This window comes from Erpetoichthys calabaricus, chromosome 10 (assembly GCF_900747795.2).
Source record: "Erpetoichthys calabaricus chromosome 10, fErpCal1.3, whole genome shotgun sequence".
In the NCBI taxonomy this organism is placed as follows: Eukaryota; Metazoa; Chordata; class Cladistia; order Polypteriformes; family Polypteridae; genus Erpetoichthys; species Erpetoichthys calabaricus.
Genome location: NC_041403.2, coordinates 58,599,495 through 58,625,559, shown reverse-complemented (window position 1 = coordinate 58,625,559; position 26,065 = coordinate 58,599,495). Strand labels below are relative to the sequence as shown.

Below are 26,065 nucleotides of genomic sequence, written 5' to 3'. Positions count from 1 at the left end.
ACATGCAGACATGTGCAGTTAGGTTGATTGTCTCATTAGTGCTCTGGGTTCTGTAATCAATGCCAGTGCACCTATAACCCTATCAGTATAAAAATGAGCCTGAACAAGAAACAGAGAGATTGAAAAAATGAGAGATGAAAGAGATTGGAGATTATATGAAAAGTGAAAGTCAAAAGAAAAAGTTGAATCATAAGGGAGCCAGTGCTAGTGAAGAATGTTTGCAGGCGATTAGGTTTGTGAGCTCTGCAGAAGAGCATGTGGCCAGCGCTCAAGGATGCTGAGGTCACTCCTATAGAGCATAGCAAGAGCAGGAACGACCTACCACTCCATGATGGCTCCTGTGCAAGGCTCAGATGTGGTGACAGGAGACAAAGGAGCAAGGCTTAACATGGAAGCCTAGAATACAAGGGGTGGACTGAACTTGTCAGTGAACATCTCTAGCTGCATAGACCTTACCAGGTGAAGTGGCAGAGATGCTGTTTTGGAAGGAAAAAGAGTGGGTGATGCTTTCAAGGGAATGATTTCTTAACTTCACTTTTATTGGATTATTTATTGCTTACTTATTTGATTTTTTTAATCTCCAAAAAAGACCCAGTTTTTATTGAGAATATTTATTTAGTTGCAGATGGCACCTGCACAGTTTGCAGGTAGTTTAAGATTGTTGAAATAAAAACACAAAGCACTTTGCTTAATTTCCTACTGTTATATTTTGTAATTGCCTGGCTTATCCTCGGTTATGACTTAATGAATGTTCTGTGTTCAGTGAGTATTGGATTGGCAACTGCTGCCAACCCCGACCGTCACAGTGACATTATTGCAGATTTCAATCATCCGATTTTGGTGATAATATGCCAGCTATAGCCTCATCTTTCTGTTCTTAGCTAACTAGAGTGGAACCTGACTGAGTCTTCTATGGCTGCAGCCCAGCTATTTAAAGGAGCAATACATTGTCTGTCCAGAAGTGCCCTTATGCACACCACTGTTTTAAACAGTTGTGACTGTTGCCTTTTGTTTTCTTGAAAGTGCATGGAAATTTTCCTCTGATCTTCGGTATTAAGAAACTGTACTGATGCTTACAGTTTTTTGTTTTTTTTTAAAATATCGCTCCATTCCCTGTAAATCCTATACACTGTAGTTTGTGAAAATCTCAGGAGAGCTAAAATATAAAAAAAATACTCCATTCGTAAAAAAGAATATGTATGAAATTAAGGACAGTGCAGGATACAAATTCATGCCTTACCAAGATTTACTGATGTTCATCGTTGTGTTATAGGTTAGGTATTTTATTGAACAAAGCGAAGATCCTCGGATTTAGCACAGCATAAAAAATGAAGTTAGCAAATGTGGCATTCACATCAAGGAAGCTAGTTCAGACAAATAAAAGCATGTAAGTAAATGGTGAACACAGAATCATTCAGTGACATAATAGCAGGTGACACATCATTTTAATTACACAAACCTGTTTCACAAGATGATATGATCTATGTTTTCCATTACTGTCATTAGTTAAAGGACTATGTTAAGTTCACCTTAATATTTAAATTATGTTACAGTAGTTGAAGCCCACATTGTAATTCTGAGATGACCTGTTGATCTTTATGACTTGACTTTTCACTGATTTTATGAAGCAACACCCCTCACTTCTTTCCCCCGACTTGGAACTTGGAGTGTGGTTGATGGAAGAAAATACAGCATGTATTATAGGAAAGGATAATGAGAGGGAGGTATGGAGGTGGGACTTTGTAGTGATTTTTAAAGTAGATCTAATGAAAGCTACCAGTTTTGTTTATAATGAAAGAGAGGTGGTCACTTCTGGGTTAAATTTAAGTAGATATCCTAATTTCCTACTCTTTTCACTTATTCTGTACATAGGGATCATTTTTTTAAAGAAAATTCCTCAAACTTTCTTAGAACTGACTGCTGTGTTTTGACTTTATGTTAGGGTTCAGGTATTTTTTTGTATTAGTTAGTTCAGCTTTATAAACATAGTTGTTCTTACACATTTTCTTGGTCAATCTTTATACCATATGTTATCGTAATATACAATTATTTTGTATTTACTGGTCCTATTCACATTTTGTTTTGTTGAGTTATTTTAAATTTGCTTTCAATTCTAATGGTATGCTCTGAATATGAAGCAGGGGTTAGTAATTGCTTCAACAGAAAACATGCCCCTTACCACCCCTTTCCCTCCCCCACACCCTCTCCATCCTTTTGTTCTTGTTAAACTCACGTTGTGGGAAATCCCAAACAGCCTCTTTAAGTGGCGTTAAAAATAAGCGCAGGTGGCATTAACTTGGGACCCGTATTAGCTCTATTCAATCCCTTTTTTTCCTCTTTTTTCTTCCCTTCCAAGCAGGAATTTTTGCTTGGTGTACATAAATACTCGTTGAAACCATTTGTTCCCTGTACTGCCCAGTGCTTTGACATTTTAATTCAGGGACCTACTGATATAAATATCATTTTCCTTAATCCGCTTCCCAGACGTGGGGTCTAAAGCACTGTTATTTTTTTTTCCTTCAAAGTGGGTTGACTTTTTTATTCAAGTTTTTTTTTTTCCTATTTTTTTTTCTTCTTCTTCCTGCCTCGAAGCTGCTCTGCTGTGGACCATTTAGGGAGAAAAATGGACAGAGTAACTGTTGTTTCTTTCTTGGTATTCACATGGAAATTCTAATCTCCCTGAAAAGAAACTAAGAAGAAGAGAGAGTTGGGAGAGAAAATAAAATCTGCAGAGCTTTAACAAGACACTGCAGGCTTACATGGAATTTTAAAAAACATTATTTGCCCTGATCCTTTTTCGCATGATAGGCTACCATGAACTTCTAAATACAGTGGATCAAAATTAACTTTTTTTAATCCCTAACTTTTATTAAAATTGTTGTACATGCTACTAAATTCTACATGGGTATTATCTGTTTGAGGAAGAAATAATTGTTGTTCATACACTTCTCTTTGCCATTTCTAACCTTCACACCCCCAGATATTTTTTGTGTCAAACATTGAACATAAAAAAATATGTTTATTTTGTTGTGACCATTATAGTAGTCGTCCATACTGCAGCACTGGAATAAGCTGAAAGAAGTAATATAATATTTTTAGGGCTTTATTGCGAATTTACTATATGATTATTATATGATTTGGTTAACACATGTTTTGACTTTAAAATATTAAAATATGGAAACAATAGTAGAAACCATTTTACTTTCTCAGTAAATTAGCACTGTCAAACTCTTTTCAAAATAAATGGAAATAGACACTCATTACAGAAAATTAATAATTGTAGTAAACAGAAGAAACTAAAAAGATTTGTAAATGTAAAAATATAAATATATTTATTGGAAGTAGCAAGAAAGTGTGAAGTCTTCCATATAGTCTATTATCAAATCCCAAAAAGTAAACTGAACTGTGGAGTTTGCTTTTTTTTTCTTTCATGAAGTTTTATACTGCATAGGATTGACTCCAATTCCAGGTTGCTTCTTGCTTTGTATCCAATGTTGCAAACAGGTTTTGGTTTTCATTTTTATGCATTTATGAAATATTGCAGGAATACTTAGTTATACCAGTTAATAATATGCAAATGACACAAGAACCACCAGCTCTCTTGCTAATGTGGTCCTGTTTAAACCTGTCTATATGTATTATGAAGTATCTGTATTAATAAATGAGAGAGAAAAGGCAAGATGTGAGAAGTACAAATTTGCTCCAGTCCACAAAACATATAAATATGTTTTCAGAAAAAAAAAAAACTATCATGTGATAAAGTGTGATTTGACAGGGCAGAATGAAAACACTAATAAACCATATCAATAAATAACAGCTTTGTTATCAGCAAGGCCTGGCTCTGAATTAGGAAACCTGGTTGAAACAAAAACCTTCAGCCACTGTGGCCCTCCAAGGATTTCCATTGGGGCCATTATCTGCAAGTGGAAGGAACATCACTCCACCACCAACCAGCCCCAAGCAGGAGCTCTCTGCAAGATTTCTGATCAGGGATTCAGAAGGATAGTCAGAAGAGTAGTCCAGGGGCCAAGGGTTCACTCAGAAAGAGCTCAAGAAGGACTTGGAGGCAGCAGGTACAATTGTTACAGAGAAAACAATAGACAGTGCACTCCACTGACATGGCCTCTATGCATGCTCACCCCGCAAGATGCCATTACTGAAGAAAATCATGTTGAAGCTTGTTTAAAGTTTGCTGCACAACATTTATACCAGCCTATGAAATACTGAGAGAATGCAGTATGAAAAAATTTGAACTTTTTGTCTGTCATGCAACAGATTATGTTTGGAGGAGTAATGGCACTGCACATCACCCAAAAAACACCGTGCCAACAATGAAGTTTGGAGGTGGAAGCATCATGTTATGGACCTGTAACTCATCTCATGGTACTGGCAGACTTCATGTAACTGAAGGAAAAATGAATGGGGCCATGAACCGAGAGATTCTTGAAATGAATCTGCTGCCATCCACCAAGATGATGAGGATGAGACTTGGGAAAATCTAAATTGGTTTCAGAGAAAGAAAATCAAGTTGTTAGAATGACCCAGTCAATATCCTGACTTAGATCCAATTGAACATTGGTGGATGGAACTAAAGATCAGGGTTCACAAAATGGGCTCCCCCAGAATTTCAAGATATAAATATAGTCACACTAGAAAAATAGGTCAAAATCACACCTTAGTACTACAGGCAATTGGTTTCTTCATACAGGATGCATGTTGAAGCTGTCATTGCTTTTCTATTAAGTATTAAATTAGAATGTTCAATACTTTTTCCCTGTGTCATTCCACTTTATTACACATACCTTTATTTATAGCCGTTAATGTAAATCATTTATTCTTGTGGATTTCTTGAGTTAATACCAATGTCTGGTGAGAAATTCATGTGAATACCCTCATTGGAAAAATATTTACTGAAATAAATGTTGTCACATTCAATAATTATTTCCCCCCACTGTATTTATGTATTGCTTACATTTTTTATGCATATATATTGCCCTTTAGTGTCATTAAAGGCGCTTATAAATAAAATGTGTAATAATGATGATGACTTTTAATATTATCATCATCAATGTTGTTATTAAATATGAATGCCATAAGTTGCATAATTTTATTGAAATTTCTCAAAGTAACATCAGTTAGTTTTGACTTGCAAATTTATGTTATTGCCTTTTCTGAAGGATAAATAAATACCACATGTACTAAGCTCTGCAGCTAAATCTTACATCTTTAAAACCTCAACATCAATGTTAGAAACTGTCCAAAAATGTATTTTTTGTTCAGTTTACGGCAGATAAATTACTACATTTACATGTTTGATTGAAATTTCTGCCTAAACAAAATCAGTAGGTGAAAACCTTTTTTTATGTTGAAAATTCGGCTGATTTTTAGATTGAAGCTAAAAGTATTATTTCAAGGCAAAATTATTTAACCCTAATTTGCATGCTTCAGTTTTATACTGATAAACTTAACAGAAAATTTTTAATTAGCAAATATTCAAGGCTTTACTTACACATTCTGCATGCATCTGTGGTACAGTAGCTACTTTAGCATCAGGTATGTATAGTGTATGCCTACCTGTAAGTTTCATTTTCAGAAATAAATGACGTGAAGCAAAAATTGTGTCTGGCCTGACTCTGAAGCATAATGTTATATAAAGGAGGAATCGATGCATAAGCTGTAAAAATTGCCTTAATTTATTCAAAGTTTACAATCACAGTAACATACATATTAGTGCAGGGTATTCTAGTGTCAGCAGACTCATAGATTCTAAGTTTATCCACAGATGGTATGAATGAGTCCTTGGCTGATATGCTTCATGCATTCCTTTTTGTATTAACTTATCAAATTTTAATGCAATTTTAAAAGTTACATTCACATTAGGCAATCCTAAAGGGTTGACAGCATTCATCCTGACACTGATTTAAGTGTTAAGTTTCCTTCAGACTTTCAGATTATAGTTAAAAGTTCTTTTTCTCAAGAGGATCATGCTATTGTTTTATTAATAAAAGACTGCAGCTAATCGACAGTGAAATGATTTAAGCATATCAAAAAATGCAGTGTGTTTCACTGACACAAAAGAATTATGTTGAGTTTGAACAATGAATGCAGTTTCTCCATCATCTCATTTGTCCGGGATGTTCATTACTGAAGCGTTGATCATAATCAGTTCATACTGTACATTCCAGAGGATCACTCTGAAAGGATCACACTGGGGAACTCCTAAATCTTCCAAATATGCCCTTCTTGATGGAGACTGCGCTAGATGCAGTGGTGAAGTTTGGGTTCATCTTTGTGACTTTGAGACTGACAAACTGAAGATTAAAAAAATGTCTATAGGTTTGAATGAGATCTGAGTACAATACTGAAAATATTGAATATTGTTTGTGTGTTGACAAACATGTTTTCTTCAAACTTGTATGTAAATTGGGGGCATTGCATTGGAAGTGTCAGATTGGGATGGTGATCCACATTTTGGATGATAAGAAGTGATCTAGTTACTAAAGAACCTCCTCAGTCTCTCTGGGAAGCCTAGTTCAGAGCACTGGAATGGAGACTACATCTGAAAGCTAAACCTCAGGTCTAGGCTGGAATAATGTGGAGATCATCCTCACCATTGTTCTGTGGACCAGCTCATTATGTTAATGATGATGTTTTAGTGGTCATGGTAGTTTTACAATCCTGTTCACATGTTATTTTTGAATATGGAAAAAAGCTTTTGAATGTGTACTCCATGGTATCTTGAAGGAGATGCTAGTATTTGCTTATTGGAAGTTGTGCTTGCATGCTTATCAAGTCTGTTCATATCACCATTGGACCCTGCCAAAGATGTATCTAGTCTTCTGTTTCTGTTCATGATTTTTATACACTGGATATCAAGGTGTGGCAAAACATTGCAGAGTGGCCAGTTTGGGAACCTTATGATTACATCTCTGCTTTTTTGCAGTTAATTTTGTTTTCTTGGCTTCATCAGACTGTTGTCTCCAGCATGCTAAGTTTGATGCTGTTGAGATGTGAATCAGGATATCCAAATCTGAGGTTATTGTGAAAGAGTGGCTTCCTTACCTTGCTTCAGGTAAGGTGCAGATGGATAATCCAGGTGAAAGAGTTCATGGGTAAAGGAGGAGTCGATTGTGAGATTGGTCTATTTTGTACTGCAGCATATATTGAAAAATCAAATATGGGAAGTATTTCAAAAAATGTAATGCAAAGTTGATAAAGCTGCTTCTGATGCATTATTAAAGGTTTCTCCTTATTTCAAGCAATATTTATCTTCATACGTTTCTCTAGTAGTCTGTGAATGATTTGATTACTAGTGAGCATTTTAAAATTTGAATTGTTAAAATTAATCATACTGTACAATAATTTTCTCTGAGCAACAAATTTGTGACATTTTATTAGTGTTTAGTTTTTCAGTCTTAGTTTCTGCACTACCTTCCTACCAGCACACTATTTTTTCTTGTAGGTCAATCACATCTATACGTGGAGAACTTATTCCATTTTTGGTTAGAAAACAGTTTACTGTATCCTCCACACCTCAAAAGGCTAAAGAAGAATCAGACCAAGACAAAAAGAAGAAACTACAAAAAACACCAGGTTTGATTTGCTTTATAAACCTAAACTCCTCAGTTTTCCAAAACAAGTTTCCCTTCTCCGCTATAAAGTATACATTTTTTTACTTAAATATCTCAAACCATGTTTTCTCCCTGTGATTATTGAAGTAGTTTTCTTTCAGTAATCAGGACCACTCTGAAGTTGCACTGCAATCAAAGGATAGAAAAAAAACTATTATAGAAAAGAAGAAAAAAAAGTTAAAATTGATAATCTTTGGTGAATTGTGTTAATATTCTGGTGTAATAGTCAGGTTCACACTATAAAATCAGATCGTGTTTAAATGCTTTCAGTGTGTTCGAAAAAGAATTACAGTGTTAACATAAACAATCTAGATCAAAGTGTCCCTGCTAAGAGATAGTACAGATATGGAATGGATGGTGGTTGAATGGTGTTTTAGCCAGCCCTGGAAAACCATACAGCATCCATGAAATGTATATAATTTCAACATGAGGTAATTGTTTTGAAAACAGCTAAAACATTGAGAATCAACTTATACACCCTTTTTCATGTAAATGGACATTCAATTCATTGGTTACCTATGCCTATCTTTAATTCATGTGTTTAGTATTTTGGATTTAATTTTTCTCAATTTTGTAAAATAATAAAAGAGTTTTTATTATTGGTACATGGTATTTATTCGTTGAGGGGAAATTGTCTTTTTGTATGACCTTAAATATGTTAGTTGATTAATTTTTGTATTTTTACACATTTACAGTTTTACTTTTTTCGTTAAAATTCTCCCTGGGTGAGGGGGGGTCTCATATTAATGTAATATATAATATATTCCTTAGTTGAGATCTGCATTTCTTCTAAAGACGAGGAACTGATAGAACTAGCACGTGAGAAATCCTGCTGGAATGACCATCGAGGAGACATGAGTGATGCATATCATAGTGGTAAATTACGGTGCTATGTTCATGTAATGGAAGATGGCATGTGTTATCGAGTGAATACACTTCCTGCTTACATTGAAGCCAATCGTCAGGTTAGTACGTACAGTTTTGATGCTTTTTTGAACCTTGGAAGTCTTAAAAGGTTTGAAGCTATATTTCCAAGTTATTAAGTCAGAATTTTTAGTGTGAAATGTACTTTTTGTTTAGAATAGTGATCTTAATATTGTAGGAGCCCTGTTAAGAATTCTGCTGATAGCTTGAAATGATACTTAAAAGAATGCCAGTACTATATTTTGTAAATTATTTCATTTTACTTTTTTTTTTTTTAAAGATTTCACTGATAGTACCTCAAATTCAATTAGTATGAAATTGTTGTTTATTCACTAAACTTAATTGAAAGGATCAAATATGAGTATTAGAGTAAATAGCAGCATTCTCATAAACATACTATATATCTCTTATATATATATTTCTCTTCTGGTTCGTCCTGCTTCCACTTCAAAACCGGTCCCGCCCACACGCAGCCGATACGGCATTTCTCGATTCCTATTCTTCCTCTTCCATGTCATGCACTATACTGGCCTGCTGAGCGTAATACATCCAACAAGTACTCGAAGTGCTGCCACAACGGTAAAGTAGCTTTGCCACCTTTGCAGGAGTCACCTGTGTCTTTACAACAGCTTCTTACACAGCAAACATCAGAAGCTAAAAAATAACGTGAAAACATTCGAGAATACAACTCTTCTCTAGCGTTTGCTTCCTATGGGTGCACAGATAACTCAACCTCCTGCTCACGGACCATACTGTTTTAAAATACATGGGCAAATTTATCACCAAATCTCTCCACTATACGCTAACACTTCTACCTCTCCAGGATATGGACAGTTGTATGTTTTTGACACAGCGCAAGCTACTTAAGTACGATTACAAAATAAAGCAAACTCAGTATGCAGCGAAAATTTACTTCTCCAGCTAGATTCCATGCTGAGAACCATCAACCCCTTCGCTAAATCATATAAACACATGCATGAAATCGCTCAGTCCAATCCAACAGCATCGGTATGAATGGTTTTCAAGGAAAACCCTAGGCAGAATTTACGACGATACAATGCCACTACATGTCACACTGATGTTGCAGCAATTTTCGTCGGGGAAGATGGCGAACAGCCTGCCGAAAGGGACATTTGCATCTATCCCATAGGCAACTCCTGTAAACAGATTTCCACGCTCAATATGAATTGCGATCCTATGGTTTACCCTCTTTTATTCCCTTACGGAGACATTGGCTGGCACAAAGATTTACAACATGTTCCCGATAAAAGAACTGCCAAGTGAATAAGGCTTACTCAATGCCAATTTTACGCGTACAGATTAGCAGTGAGGAATACATTTAGTATTTTGCACTCCAGCGGCAAACTATTCCAACAGTATGTCGTAGATGCGTATGTTAAAACAGAGGGCGCGCATCTCAACTATCTCAGATTACATCAACAAGATCTGTGTGTGGAATAATACAAAGGACTTTCAGATGCACTGCAAGCAAACGCTGAAAATAACGTACGTGTAGGCAAAATGATCATATTACCGTTCACATTTCCAGGAAGTCCAACATTCATGCAACAAAACCATCAGGATGCCATGGGCATAGTACGTAAATTCGGAAAGCCTGATTTATTTATCACTTTCACATGTAATCCTGCTTGGCCAGAAATTCTACATGCATACTAAGTCTTTCAAGAAGTATTTATTTCTACTTCTTGATTTCTGAATTCCTTTCTCACCGTTTTCCATTCCTAACACCGCCGTATGCTACGGCGGGCGTCGGCTAGTAACATATATATATCTGTTCCATCCCAGCTTATTTATTCCTTTCATCATTATATTTATGTAGTGATTCCTCGTTTTCTTTGCTTGTTTTACCTTTCCTGACAGGCCCCAAAACTCTATTCTGAGGAACCTTGTATCCATCCTTCAGCAATAATTTCAGAAAGGAGCACGGTAAGAAACTCAATTTATTTGTATTGATGTGAAAATTAGAATCTGCCTTTTCAGAAAATTGTCATACTACAAGGCACTACCTTTTTTATTTGCTTTCATGTTTGATTTGCATTGTGATGTTAAATCTAATATTTCCAATGATGCAGATTATACTTTTTTTTTATTCAAAATTGTTCTTTCTTTTTTGTGTTCTTGTTATGTCTTTTTTTTTTTTGGGCCTGGCAATATTTTGGCTCGTTGATAAAGTTCAGTATAGAACTGTTAAGTATTAGTCATGTATGCAATGGAATTGCTGACAGGCACATTAAGAGAATGCCTGTAGGTAATTTATTATCTATACAAAGCAATGACTTCTTTTACTTAATACAAAATAGAGTGTATACTGTTTGTGTTTTAAATATACATTAGTTCAATTCACTCCTATTAAGCATACTTCTGGTAATGAGCCAGTGTGATATCTAATTACAAATATATTTTGAAGAAGAAAAGTAGCATAAACACAAAACATGTTTTCAAACATAAACAGAAAGTGTCATATGATATTTTCAATATACTGTACATCAGCAATGTTCTGAAAAGAATCATTCCATAGATAAACAGCAACAATGTCATTTGAATTGATATCTAAAACCAGGGCCATCATCTGTAACGACACATTCATTATAAGGGAGACTTTAGAAATGCTTTAGAAATGCTTCTGTACCGGTACTGAGGTGCAAAAGGTGATATTGATACTGAGCTCAAAATTTTATTACCATTCCAGCACTACACTGAATAACAATAATATAATATAAAGTGGTGCTCACAGGACAGTGTAACTATTTTTTATTAATTTTATTAAAAGCAAGTAAAATTTCATATGATCAAGTCAGACTTAACAATAATAAATTCAGTTCAACCCCCACCCAAGAGACAGAGGGGAAGACCAGCAGCCAGTGTAAAACTTTTAAGAGTAGAAAAGAGGGAGGAGAATCCCTTTACCCAATATACATGCTTATTCTAAAATTTTATTCATTAGATCCTGCCAGGTTTTTAAAAAGTTTGGAGAAAACAATAGCATCATACTTGCAAGATTTGATTGTGGGCAAAACATTGTTATCTTTAAAGAAATAATCAATTGTTGAGTAACAGTGATGCACTGGTGAGAAGAAGGAATATTTTCTTACGTTTGGATTTCGAAATCTCCATGGGTATGATAAGTTATGATCAATTACAAACTATAATATTTTTGCAGTGTTAGATATTATCACTCTTGTAGCTGAAGACCTCTCCAGGTCTGGCTTTAAAAAACAATTAAAGTCTTTGGCCATTATAATTTGGTGTTAGGAATGAATGCAAATATGTTTTGGATGAAGTCTCTACCATCCACATTGGGTGTGTAGATATTTATTAAAATCACTTTCCAATTAAATAAATTACCCATCACAATCACATATTGCCCTTCAGGGTTAGATACTACATCTGATAATACAGGCAGTTCCCGGAATTACGTACGAGATAGGGACTGTAGGTTTGTTCTTAAGTTGAATTTGTATGTAAGTGGGAACAGGTACATTATTTTAATAAATGCTATTGTTGACCGACTGTAACCAAGTGCTCTGCCAATGAATGATGGAGTTTCACCTCTCTGACCTTTTTATTATTTCAACTTTATTTTCCATGGTGATGTTTTTTCTCTTCTTTACTGTATAACCAGTACTTGCATCAGATTTGTGTTTCAGAGACATTGTTGAAGGGTGAAGACAAAAGGTTAAGATGAGCTCTTCTGCACAGCACTGTACACGCTATCACAGCAGGAAGGCATCCCTCATGAGCACATCTGGTGTACTGACGAGAGACAGCTTCCTGCTATGTACGTAACAGTACAAGCAGGCTTGCTATTGAGAATGAATGGGGGCGGCGAGGGGCAATTCACTATTCGCCCACCACACAGTCGCCTCCACTTGCATACAGTATGCTGCCTACAGCATCTGCCCACCGAGAACAAATAGGGTGCGGCCAAAGGCAGGTAGTGAATCGCCCACCACCGCCCTCATTCAACAGGCAGCCACCCGAGGCACACTATACAATACTGCCCCCCACCGCCCCATTCACCCTCAATGGCCTCCATTCAGCCACAACCGGGTCACCGCTTGCAGCATCACCAGCCGCCCACCGAGAATGAACGGGGCAGTCAGAAGCAGTAGCTGCGGCGACGGTGTGGTTGCCAGGCACCGAACCGCCCCATCATGCCCTCCGTCCTGCACACGAGCAGTAGCTGTGGCCCCGGCGACTATGGACCCTGGGTCACCACTTGCCGCGCACCCAGCCACCCACTGAGAATTAATGGGTTGCGGCTCCCACCGCCCCATTTATCAACCGGAGCTGCCTGAGGGACACTACACTGCACAAGCAGCAAAATCTCCCTCTCCAGCCACCACTTGCAGTGTCCCCAGGCCGAAGATGACGGAGCGGCAGTTACTGAGGAGCCTGTGTTGCGTCCCGCAAACAGCTGAAAGAGCAGCTGCAGCCCCGTTCGTAAGTCGTATGTTGGATGTCTGTAACTTGAGGACTACCTGTACAAATGAAATTGTTCTTCATATTAAGATTCCCACACCTCTAGTTTTCTTTGTATAGCTGCTGTAGAATATTTGACCAGTTCAATCTCTTTGCAACCAAAACTGATCCTTGCTTAATAAGTGAGTCTCCTGTTAAAGTACTGTACCATCTTGGCATTTAGACCTGTTAGGTGAGAGAATACTTTCTTCCTCTAATTCCTGATTTAGACCTTTGGCATTCCAGCTCACAAAGTTCACTGTTTGTTCATAGAGACATTGCTTCTGAACTTTTATTGACATTTTATAGTTTTAAATTAAGATAGATAGCTTTAAACTTAATTTCCAGTTTTGCCAGGTGTTATGACTGTGAAGCCTATTGTTGTGTTTGCACTTGCAATTGTGGGAGTTAAAAGGATAGATTAAAAATAGCTTGTTCTCTTTCTCTCCCCACCCCATTTTGCCTCCCCAGGTGAGGCAAGACCACACTTCACGAAGTCCCAGTCCTCTGTCATGCCTAGAGACAGAGCATGTCCAAAACAAAACAAGCCCCCCAGCAGTGGTGTAGTAATGTTAAATCAGAGATATCTATTGGTAATAGTCAAAATGAAATAAACCTAGAATATAATCTTAAACAGTCCTGAAAGAATAAACCCAGGGAATGATGTTAAACAGTACCTTTGGAGAAGCAGATTACTTGTGATTAGGGAATCCATTTCCAGACGGGTTTATCCATTCCCAGGAATTCGGGAATTCCGCATTTCATTCCCGGGAATCCCAAGCTCCCGGGGATGACACAGTGCACAGGCATCTCACATGTGAACGGTTTTAGAATGACCAACACTTATTTTTAATAAAACTACTGCAATATGTTGACACAAATAAAAGACTAACCATATCTACAAGCAGTTCATGCTGTCATAGAAGTACATGTATCTTCAGTTGCGTTAATAAGAGTGTAGAAAGCACAACGTCCTCACAGGTGGCACAGTGATAGTGCTGCTGCTTTGCAGTAAGGAAACTGTAGAAAATTGTGGGTTCGCTTCCCGGTTCCTCCCTGTGTGGATAGCGCTTTGAGTACTGAGAAAAGCGCTATATAAATGTAATGAATTATTATTATTATTATTATTATTATTAACATGTCCAGTGTGCGGTCGTCCATGCGAGAGCGCACCTTCGTGCAGAAGTACGCCAGCCGCTGAGAAAGCATGCTCTGCCTCCACTGAAGTAGGCGGCACAATGATCAGATACTGATACACTTGTTCTAAACAACGCCTGCGCTTGCTATTGCGCTGATACACCGCCATTTCAGCTTTTACTGATGCATCCAGTTTCTTGTCATCATTCTGTGATGGCAAGTTTCTTGGCACAGATAATGCAGATGCAACAGACTGACTCATTGCAATTTCAAGTTGCTGTTCAAAGCTGTCGTCTGATGAAGTGCAAGCTGCAGCAATGGTGCCACCTTAATTATTTTCAACTATAACTCTTATTTCTTGATCGATTTTTACACTTTTACACGCTATATATGCGAGCTTGGTGTTCCTGTTTTCCCAGGAATTACAGCAGTTTCATTCCCGGGAATGTGGGAATGAAAAATGTCCGGGAATCCGCCCGGGAATGCATTCCCTACTTGTGATAGTACAATCCTAATACAAAAAGCCAAGGGTATGATGTTAAACAATCCCCTTTTGGGGAAAAAAATATTATTGTAATTAAAACATAATAGTAGCAAAGAAGGGAAAAGTGTATAATTACGTCAAAAGACTCATTGCAAATGGACCAAATTGTAGGTAAAATCTTCTTTGCCTTGCTAAGACACAATGTGACTCAAGATCATATGTCAAAAAGCTTTAGGATCAATTTTCTTAGCTCTTTTTCACCTTCATCCAGAGAACTAAAAATGTAGAACTCGTCTTGAATATCCACTGTCAATTTAGCAGGATACAAGAGGTTGTATCTGATTTCAGCTTTGTGTAAGTGCTGTTTAATTCTGTAAAATGCAGCACGTTTAGTAGCTATTGAAGGTGAGAAATCAGGGAAAATACAAATGTGGTTATTTTCAAATATAATCTCTTGTTTCAGTCCAAGAAGTGACATCAAATTTACCTTACATTGTAATTTGTCAAAACGAACAATAAGGCTTCTGGGTTTTGAGGCATTCGTCCCACGTATGCGACAAGCTGCTGAGTATCTCAGTGTCTGCTTTAAAGTCCTCTCCAGTTATTTTAGAGAGTAGTTCAGCTATGAATTTCACTGGGTTTTGACTTTCACGGTTTGCAGGGAGACCTTTAATTCTGATATTATTTCTTCTATGTCCATCTTTCAGCACAGTTAGTCTGTTTCCAGGTATTTTGTATTAAGATTTTGTAGTTGTTGCTTTCTTGTCAGCGGAAGATACCAATTGTTCAACTACTGTATTTCAATATTAGTCTTGAACATTTGCTTAACTTCTTTAAACTGAGTATCAAGTGCTTTTAATTTATTCTCAAGTTTACTCACATTTTCCCGTATTTTTTTCTAGCATACCATTAAAGTTGGCCCAAAGCATTTATTTAAAGATTTCTCCTGGTCTTATGAATCCTGAAGTAACTTCACACTTGTCATGTGTTTATGTCCTTTATATCTTTCATTATATGATTTGTATAATTTGTAACCATGTTTTATTTTATTCTTTAGCTCCTTTATGACCCCACTCCCCCGAGAGTGCTAGTTATTGCAGTAACCATTGGGGTGATTGTTACCTTCACCTCTGTTTCGGTGTTCTCTGCAATACCAGCCAAAGTAGGACGCCCAGTTGGAGTCGTTGCCACTGACTTGTGGGGGGTTGTTGACAGCATGGATAGAAAGGCCATGCTCAGTTCCAGTGAACCTTCTGGAATCGATGAGTTCTCAAGGCTGAACTCATTTGCGGTTTTGCTCCAACTTTCGCTCTCGAATGGAGCCAATCTGTTCTTTCGCTTATCTGTTCCAGGTCAGTCTGTGGCAGGCCGTACCTTGAACTTGAACTTGAAGCCTGTTTAGGCTTAGGTGAAGTATTAGCTGTCTTCTCCATTTCCTCCTGAGCCTTTTTTCTGCTGCTCATGCTTGTATATACATGCATATACTGTAATTAAAGGCCTTCGGGTTGAGTAAATACAGGATACATCAGGATGACAGTATAAAGAAAAGGTAAAATAACACCACTGCTAACAGAGGTCTGTCTCAGACTTCGTCTCCTGAAATGGACAAGACCAACTGAAAATTTTTGCCCACTACAAAAAAATATTTGCACATACCAACTTGGTCTTTAGAAGGAACGTTGGTGCTGTGAATTATCAGTTGACATTTTTGTTTCCATCTTTTTAGGATAAAATGAAAGTTTACCTCCAAATAATTCACATATGGTATGGTTTTAGTAGTCCAGGTCTGTAATGAGTGGTGGGGTAATGGCATTTTACTATAGTGTATTTTAACTTTATATAGTTTTGTTAAGAGACTAGACACTGTGAGAGACAGCCAGCAGCTCAATCTGGCTGGGACATTCCAGGATGGGAAGAATGGAGAAGGGCAGCCTTTCCAGAACATTGCCTCCCCCAGGACGCTAGGTGGCAGCTCCCCTGGACGGTAAATGTACCCTGGATTCCCACAGGGCATCATGGGACGTGGAGTCCATTTTCTCAGCCCTGTTGGGTGCCACCAGGGGGAGCTAGTAAAGGACCTGGGGACTCCTGCTTTTCTTACAACCCGGAAGTACTTCGGAGTCATAAGGACGGAAGCCCACAGTACTTCTGGGATTCTTGTGGAGGATGATGTTGCGTTTGACCTGGAAGAAGAGGAGAAACATTTCCAGGTCATGGAATATATAAAGGACTGTTGGAGACCCAGCAAGCTGATCCAGAGTTGAGAGGTTGGGTGACGAAGCTGGTGGGAGTGGAGGATTGTTATTGCTGAATTATTATTAATTATTGTTATTAGAGAATAGTGGCGATTGTGGTGCTTTGTGCACTTTATTGAAGAAAAATATTAAAAATTCTTGGTGCTTTTACAAGTGTCTGTGGGGTTTCACGGGGCAACAGTGGCCCTAAATTCCAACCTTTTCTTTTAAGTAGTGTATATGTAATGTTTTTTTTTTTCCCCCTTTACTGATTTTTTACAATTGTAAAGAAAGAAAGCAACACCAGGTGAAGCTGTGATCTTGGTATGTGGTCCATTCTACAAGTAATCATGTGTAGGAAAAGCACACAACACAATTTAAACAAGGACAAAGACAGTTGTGGTCTTGGAATAAGAAAGTTTTAGTTGCTTCTGAGGAACATGTTCTGTCATTGTCAATTGCATGTTCATAAGTGAACACCAACATCCATGAATTTGCATCTGATTCAGGCATCTCAACAGAATTGTCATGGCATACAATGTAGCACCCTAGCTAAATAATATTTGCGCTAAATTTCATTGGTATGCATATGTATTCTAAAGCAATGTGATTTTTTCTTAACTATATATTCCAGCACCTGATGCAGAAACACCTTTCAGTATATGAAAGACTTTTTAATGTGTGGCTTAACTGTAAACAGTTTCCTTGATAGGGAATGGACCTACAGCTTTAATGAGAATCATTGTAAATATAGTTTTGTGTTGTCTGTGATATCAGCATTGTGTTTTTTCATTTTATAGCTTTTGTAACATATTGTGATTTTATTTTGGTGCTTTAGGAATAAAAGAATACTGCAAACATATCTATTTTGGTCAAATTGGAATGCAAAGAAATTGCAATTTTAACTGATTTCTGTTTGTTATTTTGTTTATTATTCATGTTTTGTCACCACCATGTGCTGTTTAAAATGAAAATCAACTGAAATAAAGTTTCTAAAATTAGAAATTATACATATTGTTACAGGTTGGATCTGATAGCATTATTGCTGCTAACTGTCAAATATCGGAAAAATCTTCTATCAAGCGATCTACAGTAGGATATTCAACTTCAGTTAAGGAGAAGGTTAAAATTTCAAGCTCCATCATAATGAACAATGTTGTTATAGAAGAAGGGTAAGTTTGCACTGCTAATGTTGCATTCCTTGCTGATTTATTTATTTTTCTTTTTTTGAAATTTGCACATTTCAGTACAGGACTTAAAGTGTTCCAGAAATGCAACATATTCCTGCAGTATGGCAAGTTTTAGATTCATAAAATGTTTATTGCCTTTTATGGAAGCCACATCTGTGTAAAACAAAAGAATGCAGGCTTTATATTTATACATCTTAACCAATCATATAGTAATATCCTTGCAATCACCAATAGTATGTGAGAGGGGTAGATTGTTGGCCATTCATTAGGAAGCTGCTTTCTGTGAGATGCTAGTTTTGTCATCACAATTCAGAGTCTGAACTCAGTATGGAATCAGGGTTGATTAAGACTCGAGAGTCACACATGTAGTAGAATGAGATGTTCAAATTAAGTGACATTGGGCCTGGTTGGAGGAAAAAGATGATGGACAACCCTTTGACACTTGCCCTTACAAGTTAAATACTTTTGCTCCAAAGTGTTTTATGGTTGTTGAATTCAAATGTTTGGCTTTCTTAAAAACTTACATCCAGTGATTTAACAATAAAGCACTAAAGGGGGTTATACATACATCTGAAAAAGTATAATTGTTTTAAAGCCCTTCAGCTTTATTTATAAAAATTATACATTATTGTTTTTGTTATTAACTGTGATATACTGGAAAAAGTTTTTTTTTTTTTACTTTTATTTATTGATTTATGACCATGGTAACAAAAGACAAGTTTCATCAGTGAATTGCATTGGGATTAACACATTCTTGGCATGTTGGGGGCTGGGGGGCAAGTTACATTTTTTGTCTCTTTGTTTGCAGTTTGGAGTACTTGTTTACTAAGTGGAGTTTGGGGGGGGGGGTGAACTTAGAAGGAGAACACTGTCAGTAATTAATAGTGTTTCATTGAAACTTCTTAGGTGGTCTTTCTCTTTAATTCCTCAAACCTTGTAATCTCCTTTCCACCTCCCCCACTTCTGCCCCCCTGTAGGGTACCTGAATAGATTGTTCCTGTTTTTGCCAACTAAGCAAGTACAAATACTAGTAGAATGCATCTGCTGTTGTTTGTGCTGTCACTTATGACACAACACTGATTAAATCAATGAATATCATACATTATGCACTTATTCACTTTTACTATCCATTGTTATAATTATTATTTCATGTAGGAATTTGTACACTTTTGATATTGAATTTTTGTTTAAATCTTTCCCATTGCCTATGGGAAAATTTACATTATTATTTTTAAATTAATGTTGTGTTATATTTATGTTAGCCGTGTTAGATCAAAATGTAGCCACTTAATTCTTTTATGTAGGTTCACTGTAAGATGTTTAAAATTACATTTAATGTTCAGGTATATACATTGTTATTTCATTCATTCATCTTTTTGTATGTTACAGATATATCAGAGATACAAAAAGTGCCTTTTTCCATATGTAATTTTTATGCTTAATGCTGTACTTAGCAAGGTATGGCTTTGGACAGTTTATTTGCATTAGTCATTTTTAATGTTAGTACAAACATTAATACATTATTATTTCTGTTCATTCTTTCATCTATTTAGTTTGTTACAAATATGCCCAAATATAAAAAGTGCTACTTTGTATTTATGATTTTTTTTATTTAATACTGTAGTTAAAAAGGGTTGCTGTTTAATATCATTAGTTCTTTCAATATTGACATGTAATTAAATTTAAATATATTAAACTTTTTCAGATAAGGTACTTTCTCACCATTTAGCAAGATGCTTGAATTCGTGGATTCTCATTCATAACACTCTATTTGTTTATTGTTAACCAGTTAAATGGTAAAGTTTGTGCCATACCCACAGATGGAACTTAAATATTATTGTCTTACTAAGTGGAAAATAAGCTAAAAAGAGTGTCAGTTGTCTAGCAGAATTGTGATGACTGGTAATCTGCAGTAGTTTAAATTGGATGGTTTGGGAGTTGCTTTCTCTCTTTGTCTCTGTCGCTCTTGCACTTAATCTGAGTCTGTACCTTTTATATACTGTACTTCCAAACCACCATGCCACAAGTAAATGTTTTCCAAGTTGCAGGATTTTACATAGATACATAAGAGATGCTCCCAGCGTACCAGATCTTAGTATGTTATTCACATCACATTTCAGTGCTAAATGTGCATGAAAAAGATAGGTTAACTTTGCAAAGTTGGCTTATCCCTAGAGATTGTTCATAACCAAAAATTAATTAAATTATTACATTTTGAGGCAACAGGCAAAACTCGGTAGAAAGAGGTCATTTTGTAAGACTAACACAAAAGAAAATAATGCAATGCCAGGCAATCAGTGGCCATAGGAATGTTTAGGAATTAGGAATTATGGGAAATGAGTTTGGACATGACCCAGTCTAGCTATATTGAAAAAATTCAGAACCAATTAACCATTGAGCATTATATATGAACTGTTTTTCAACACAATGTTGTTTGCCAATTTCTAAGCAGCAAGTGGTATCAGAACTATAATTGTGTTACAGACTTACACATCTGCTTCAAATGTTGTGCTTTCTCTCTCAATATTTTTACTTCTTATTATTTAACAGTTAAGATTTTAGATATTTGCCTAAGTTCTCATTTAGCCATTATGTAGCCCTAAATTATCTGAAAATCCACCAAAAATACACCTGTCAGTTTGCAGAGCTCAGACCCAGCCATGAGGTCATGCATCCTGGTGTAGGCATCAGTGTTGGAAAGAAGTGTTGGATTCACTAAGGTGAATCCCTGGCCCAGGAACATAGTACTTTAATCTTATGATTTCCCAATTGATTGCCAGGGTCTCCTTTACCACTGTTGTGTATCATCTGTCCTGGTCCAACAGTTTCTAGCCCAGTTACATAATGGGATGTGTGGCATAGTTCACGATTTGGTTCAAAATGACTCCCAGGCTGGAATACGAATAGTCGATGGAGAAATTTTTGGAGATAAGTACTGGTGCCAAACTAAGAGCCTCTTTCAAGTCGTAAAGTGTATCCTCCGCTTCAGTCCCCACCAACACACAAAGGGCATGTTTTTGAGTTAGTTATGTCAAAAGCATGGCCCTATCAGAGAAACAGGGAAAAAATCTTTAGTAATACCCCATCACTGTGAGGATGGCCAGTTTTATATATCTGCAGCTTTTATATGCCGCATTCTCACGGTGACCTGTCCCATCAGAAAGCTCAAATATTTGTCTTCATGAGACCTAAGTAACATTTCTTAGAGTTAATAATCCAGTGGCTGGCTTTGTGAAAACTGCAGAGTGCAGTGAAAACATGATGTATGTGTTCCTCTCAGGTTACGAAAAAGACGATCACTTCATCTAGGTAAGTGGAGCTATAGGCATTGTGGAGCTGTAGCAGTCTATCCACCTAACGTTGGAAGGCTGTAGGGGTTACGTGTCGCCCACAGGGAATGACACAATACTGCCAGTGTCCAATAGGGGTCCTAAATGCTGTTTTCTGTTAATTAATGGATTCCATCGGGGTAATGTGATAAAACCCCTGGTTGTGTCCAGAGTGGTTAGGGAAGCTGCCCTACCCTGCCCTGCTTCTTGAGCAAGTTCTCAACTTTAAGCATAATTGTAGGCATTACAACGAGAAACTCAGTTCATTCAGAAAAAGTCATTGCAGGAACTCCAGCTTCTCTCCATCTTAGGAACTAACATTATTAGACCTGACTGCAAGCTTGTACTTTCTTCAGTAATGTCCATTTTGAGTATATGTTTTACTTTTAGCTCCACCTACCCCCTAAATGTCATAAATGTAGGAAGGACGGTCCTTGCATGTGTGTGAACTGTTAACATTTGAATTTGATGATTGCATATAGTGCTGCACTTACCGTTCTGTACTATTCTTTTCTCTGCATGTCCTGGAGTACAAAAGAAACAGCATACAGCAACATGGAGACTAGCAAGATCAGGGGGAAAAAAAAAAACACGTGGTCACTGATTACAAGCGCAAGATGTTATGCAAATGAATATGAATAATGTTGCATCCGTGCCACAATGTTTTTAAAAATGTACTATATAGGTCATAAAATGAATAATTCCAAATATCATATATACCTATGTCTCTTGTTTTTTTTTTTTTTTTTGTCAGTGCATCTTTGACATCATAGACCATAAGGTGCATACTAATTCAGCGTGAGCAGGAACACTTAATACAACTGAATAAAAGAAAATCAAGTGACAGTGAGATACGAAGAAGGCAGATTCACCAGCGTTTGTGTGTCAACTTTTATCCCTCCAGATCAGAGAAGGTCCAGTTCCATTGCCTCAAAACACCATTCACATCAACAGTTATTCCCAGTTTCAAATAAAAACTATCAGCATCAGATCCCTGGGTGGGGGGGCGGTAGTATGTATCGTGATCGTGACTGAGAGAATAAAAGTGAAAATAAAACAATAACTTTCACAAGTACTATAAATGTACACCATCTGTTATGGACACAAACCAAATGTATGTGTGTACTGTATAATATTAACAATAAGAGCAGCTCACTACTGAAAACAGCAAATATAGGAGACAGTCGGGATTGAACCGGGGACTGTTGATTACAAGTCAGCAAATCTTACCACTAACCTTGGAAGCTATTATTTTATCCTTGAACCTTTTCCGAAAGTGTTTATTTGATCTTTGGACTTGAGGCTTCACACATTATATAGTTTATTCCAACATTTTGTCATTTACTACTAAAATATGAAAAACATTTCTGTTTTAACGATGTGTTTTCACAGATTATTGTAGAAACGGACCACACATGAAATGCATGTGTTCCAAATAACGATTTATTATTTCCACTCTAAAAATCCAGCACTTCACTCCCAAATAATCAATCAAGGCATGAGCTGGGAGAACTTTGTGCACGTTCTACAGCTGTGGGGGGGATGGAATAGTAGGCTGCTTGCTGCTTGTCTTTATCAGTACATTTACAGGACAAAAGACACTGACGGAGGGGTGCGAATGGATTTAAGGTGGGCCAGATCTACGAGTTTTTTCGTAGGCTCTGGTAATTCTAGTGTTAAAGGATATACTTGTATATCCTGGTTCATAAGGACTTCTCTAAGGATACCAGCCTGTGAAAAGACTATTGGCCTATATGGGTAGCATAATCCACCACAACCAGAATATATTTATGGCCGCATGCCATAAATGTGTATGTCTCACCCCACTTGTTTAAATTGGACATCAGTAATTGGCTGGAGCACAAAGGGAGTGCATATCTTATGTGGAGTTTGGATGAGTTGGCACTTTGGGCATGACACACAGAAATGCCACACTTTTCTAAGTGGGGGCCAAAAAAAATGGGTAGGAGTGAGCTCACAGATTTCCTGATTATAGTATAATTTCCCACTTTCTCCAAAATGTTGTGTGCAAGATGAGCTACAGTTGTTGTAAATATATGCAAGTTCGCCCTTCAGTTCTCTTTTATAAATCGCTGACTTTTACTTGGAATGTTTAATACGCACATTTGAAGTCTCTTTTTGTGCATACTCAAGTTTTATAAGTGAAACCCCTGAACTTCAACTCTGCTGGTTTGTTGTGTTTCTGCAGAAGAGCTTGAACAGCACATCTGGAAATAGCTGGCTGCCTCAAAGTTTTGCTTGGGCAAGACATTGAGGATGCAGGATGACCCCCTTGTGTCCTATTGCTATGCTCACATTTACCATTATGTAAGATTTGCAGGTGAAACTGCCACTTGTACAACAGCCTTACCTTTTTAGAGCGCTTTTCCTATGTCCAGTTTTATGCCCTATACTCTGTTGTTTCTGTTTCATTTAATAACTGTGTTTCAGTCTACATATTCACTCAGGTTAAACTGCCACATGTACAGCTGCCTCACCTTTCTAGTATGATTGCCCCATGTCAAGTGTTATGCCCTATACTCTGTTGTTTCCATTTCAGTTAATAACTGTGTTTCAGTCTACATATTATGTCATTGTTCATTAGAACCAATTTGTTATATTTGATTAATCAAGCACTGGATTGTATGAAATTTTTTTAACTGGAAAGGTATTTATTACTGTATACGTTTCTGTAAGGACATATGAATATCTCTCTATAATGTATTTCTTCACTTTCGGCAGAGGGAATGTTTGAAACTCTAGAATGCGTTCTTTTCTATTGACACATAAATCCAGAGGGCATAAAATAATCATCTGTGACAAATATTTTTCTGAGATATCTAAGGTACCTAAAACATTTGCACAGTATTATATATAGGAAATATTAACTGTAGTACATACATAATTACCCATTTGATATTTATTTTTTTATGATGTACCCCAAGAAATGTTAATGGTGAAATTCCAAGATAGAAAAATTACAGGCTAGTGTTGTAGATGGACACAGAATTGATTAATATGTAGAAAAAACATTGGATTATAGTTACAGTATTTTTTTATGAATTAGATGGTGCCAAAATGTTGTTCCCATAAAGCAAAGTACTTGGTACTGCTGCCGTTTTTTTATTTATGTAAATGATTTAGATAACAATGTCGCCATTTAGTTTTCTTTGAATTTTTAGATGGCACTAAGTGCAGTAAATTTACATCTATTCTATTGTTTCTGGCAAATAATGTTTAATATAATAAAATAGCTTAATGTCTCATTTGGGGTGTAAAAGACATGGTAGTCCAGATGGACTTGTCACTGCTTCTAAGCAAACTGAATTCGTGCTGTAAGTGACAAAAATCTGATTAGAATGTGTGGCATCCGGCTGGGGCCTTGCCTGGCTAGGACGCCTATATAGTGGAAGGACCGGGGGGAGAGAGCATATTCAGGACATTACCTCCCCCCAGAACGCTAGAGGGCAGCCCCCCTGGGTTGAATCAGTGCCTTGGACTCCCACAGGGCTCCTGGGGAGTTGGATTTTTGAGCAGCCCTGCTGGGTTTCGTGGGCAACACCAGGGGTTGTTGCAGGAACAGCTGAGCCCTATGTGGCAGCACTTCTGCCATACCTGGAAGTGCTGCCAGAAGAAGGTCATCGAGCACCTGGAGCACTTCCAGGTGCTCCATAAAGGGAGCCAGCCGCCACTACTTTGGGAGCCACAGTTGGGAGGAGGTAGACAAAGGTTGCTGGAGGAGGAGTGGAGGCAAAGAGGAAGAGAAAAAGAGAGAAAAGGAAGAAGAGAAAGATAGCAGTATGTGCTGCAGACTGTGCTACTGGGTGCTTTCTACTGTGCTGTTGTGGGGAGTGAGGGAAAAGAGTTTCCCCACAGTGAATAAATGTGTGTGTTGCCGAACTTGGGCTCTGTGTCTGTTGTGTCCGGGGTTTGGGGAGCTGTACGCCCCCCGGTGGTCACAGATGGTCTATTGTAAATTCATTGTCTGGGGTCTTAATCAGTTAAAACTGTATATTGTACTTGTGAGGCCATTTAGTGCAGTCTTTATCTCTGTTAAGTCATGAGAATATAATAGCACTAAAGAAGATTAAGTGGATTTATTTCAGATCTTTGTAGTGTGAGCTGCAAACAAACACAAACGTTCAAATTTTTCAACCTAAAAATGAAGATTAAGTATTGACACTAAGAAAATATTTAAATTTATTATGAGAGTAAGTAAGCCTATTGCCAAATATTAGCTTCCTATATAGTAGTATTAGAAGTAGTATTGTATTAAAGTAGTACCTTGGGGACATACAAATCCCATGTTAATTATATCTTAGAAGTATTAGGTAAAAAATATTGTATGTTGGTCTTAGTGGCCTATAAATTTGTAAAATTTGTGTCCTTCTAATGTGAATATAACAATTATCTGATTTTTCAATTTTTGATTCTCATATATGTATATACAGTCATATGAAAAAGTTTGGGAACCACTCTTAATTCTTCTGATTTTTGTTTATCATTGGCTTAACTTTCTTAAGTAGCAACTTCCTTTTAATATATGACATGCCTTATGGAAACAGTAGTATTTCAGCAGTGACATTAAGTTTATTGGATTAACAGAAAATATGCAATATGCATCATAACAAAATTAGACAGGTGCATAAATTTG

At 37.0% G+C, this 26,065-nt stretch overlaps 2 protein-coding genes across 2 annotated transcripts in view; both read left to right on the top strand.

The window, feature by feature from the left end:
• Nucleotides 1–26,065, top strand: part of LOC127529461 (craniofacial development protein 2-like) — a 782,501-nt gene that overhangs the window by 100,721 nt on the left and 655,715 nt on the right. The window lies entirely within an intron of this gene.
• The window catches only part of eif2b3 (eukaryotic translation initiation factor 2B, subunit 3 gamma), a 136,734-nt gene that overhangs the window by 90,959 nt on the left and 19,710 nt on the right, over nucleotides 1–26,065 (top strand). Inside the window, 4 exon segments of the mRNA XM_051933157.1 lie at nucleotides 7,463–7,593; nucleotides 8,403–8,596; nucleotides 10,437–10,502; nucleotides 17,916–18,064. Of these exon segments, the coding sequence (XP_051789117.1) occupies nucleotides 7,463–7,593; nucleotides 8,403–8,596; nucleotides 10,437–10,502; nucleotides 17,916–18,064 (540 nt within the window).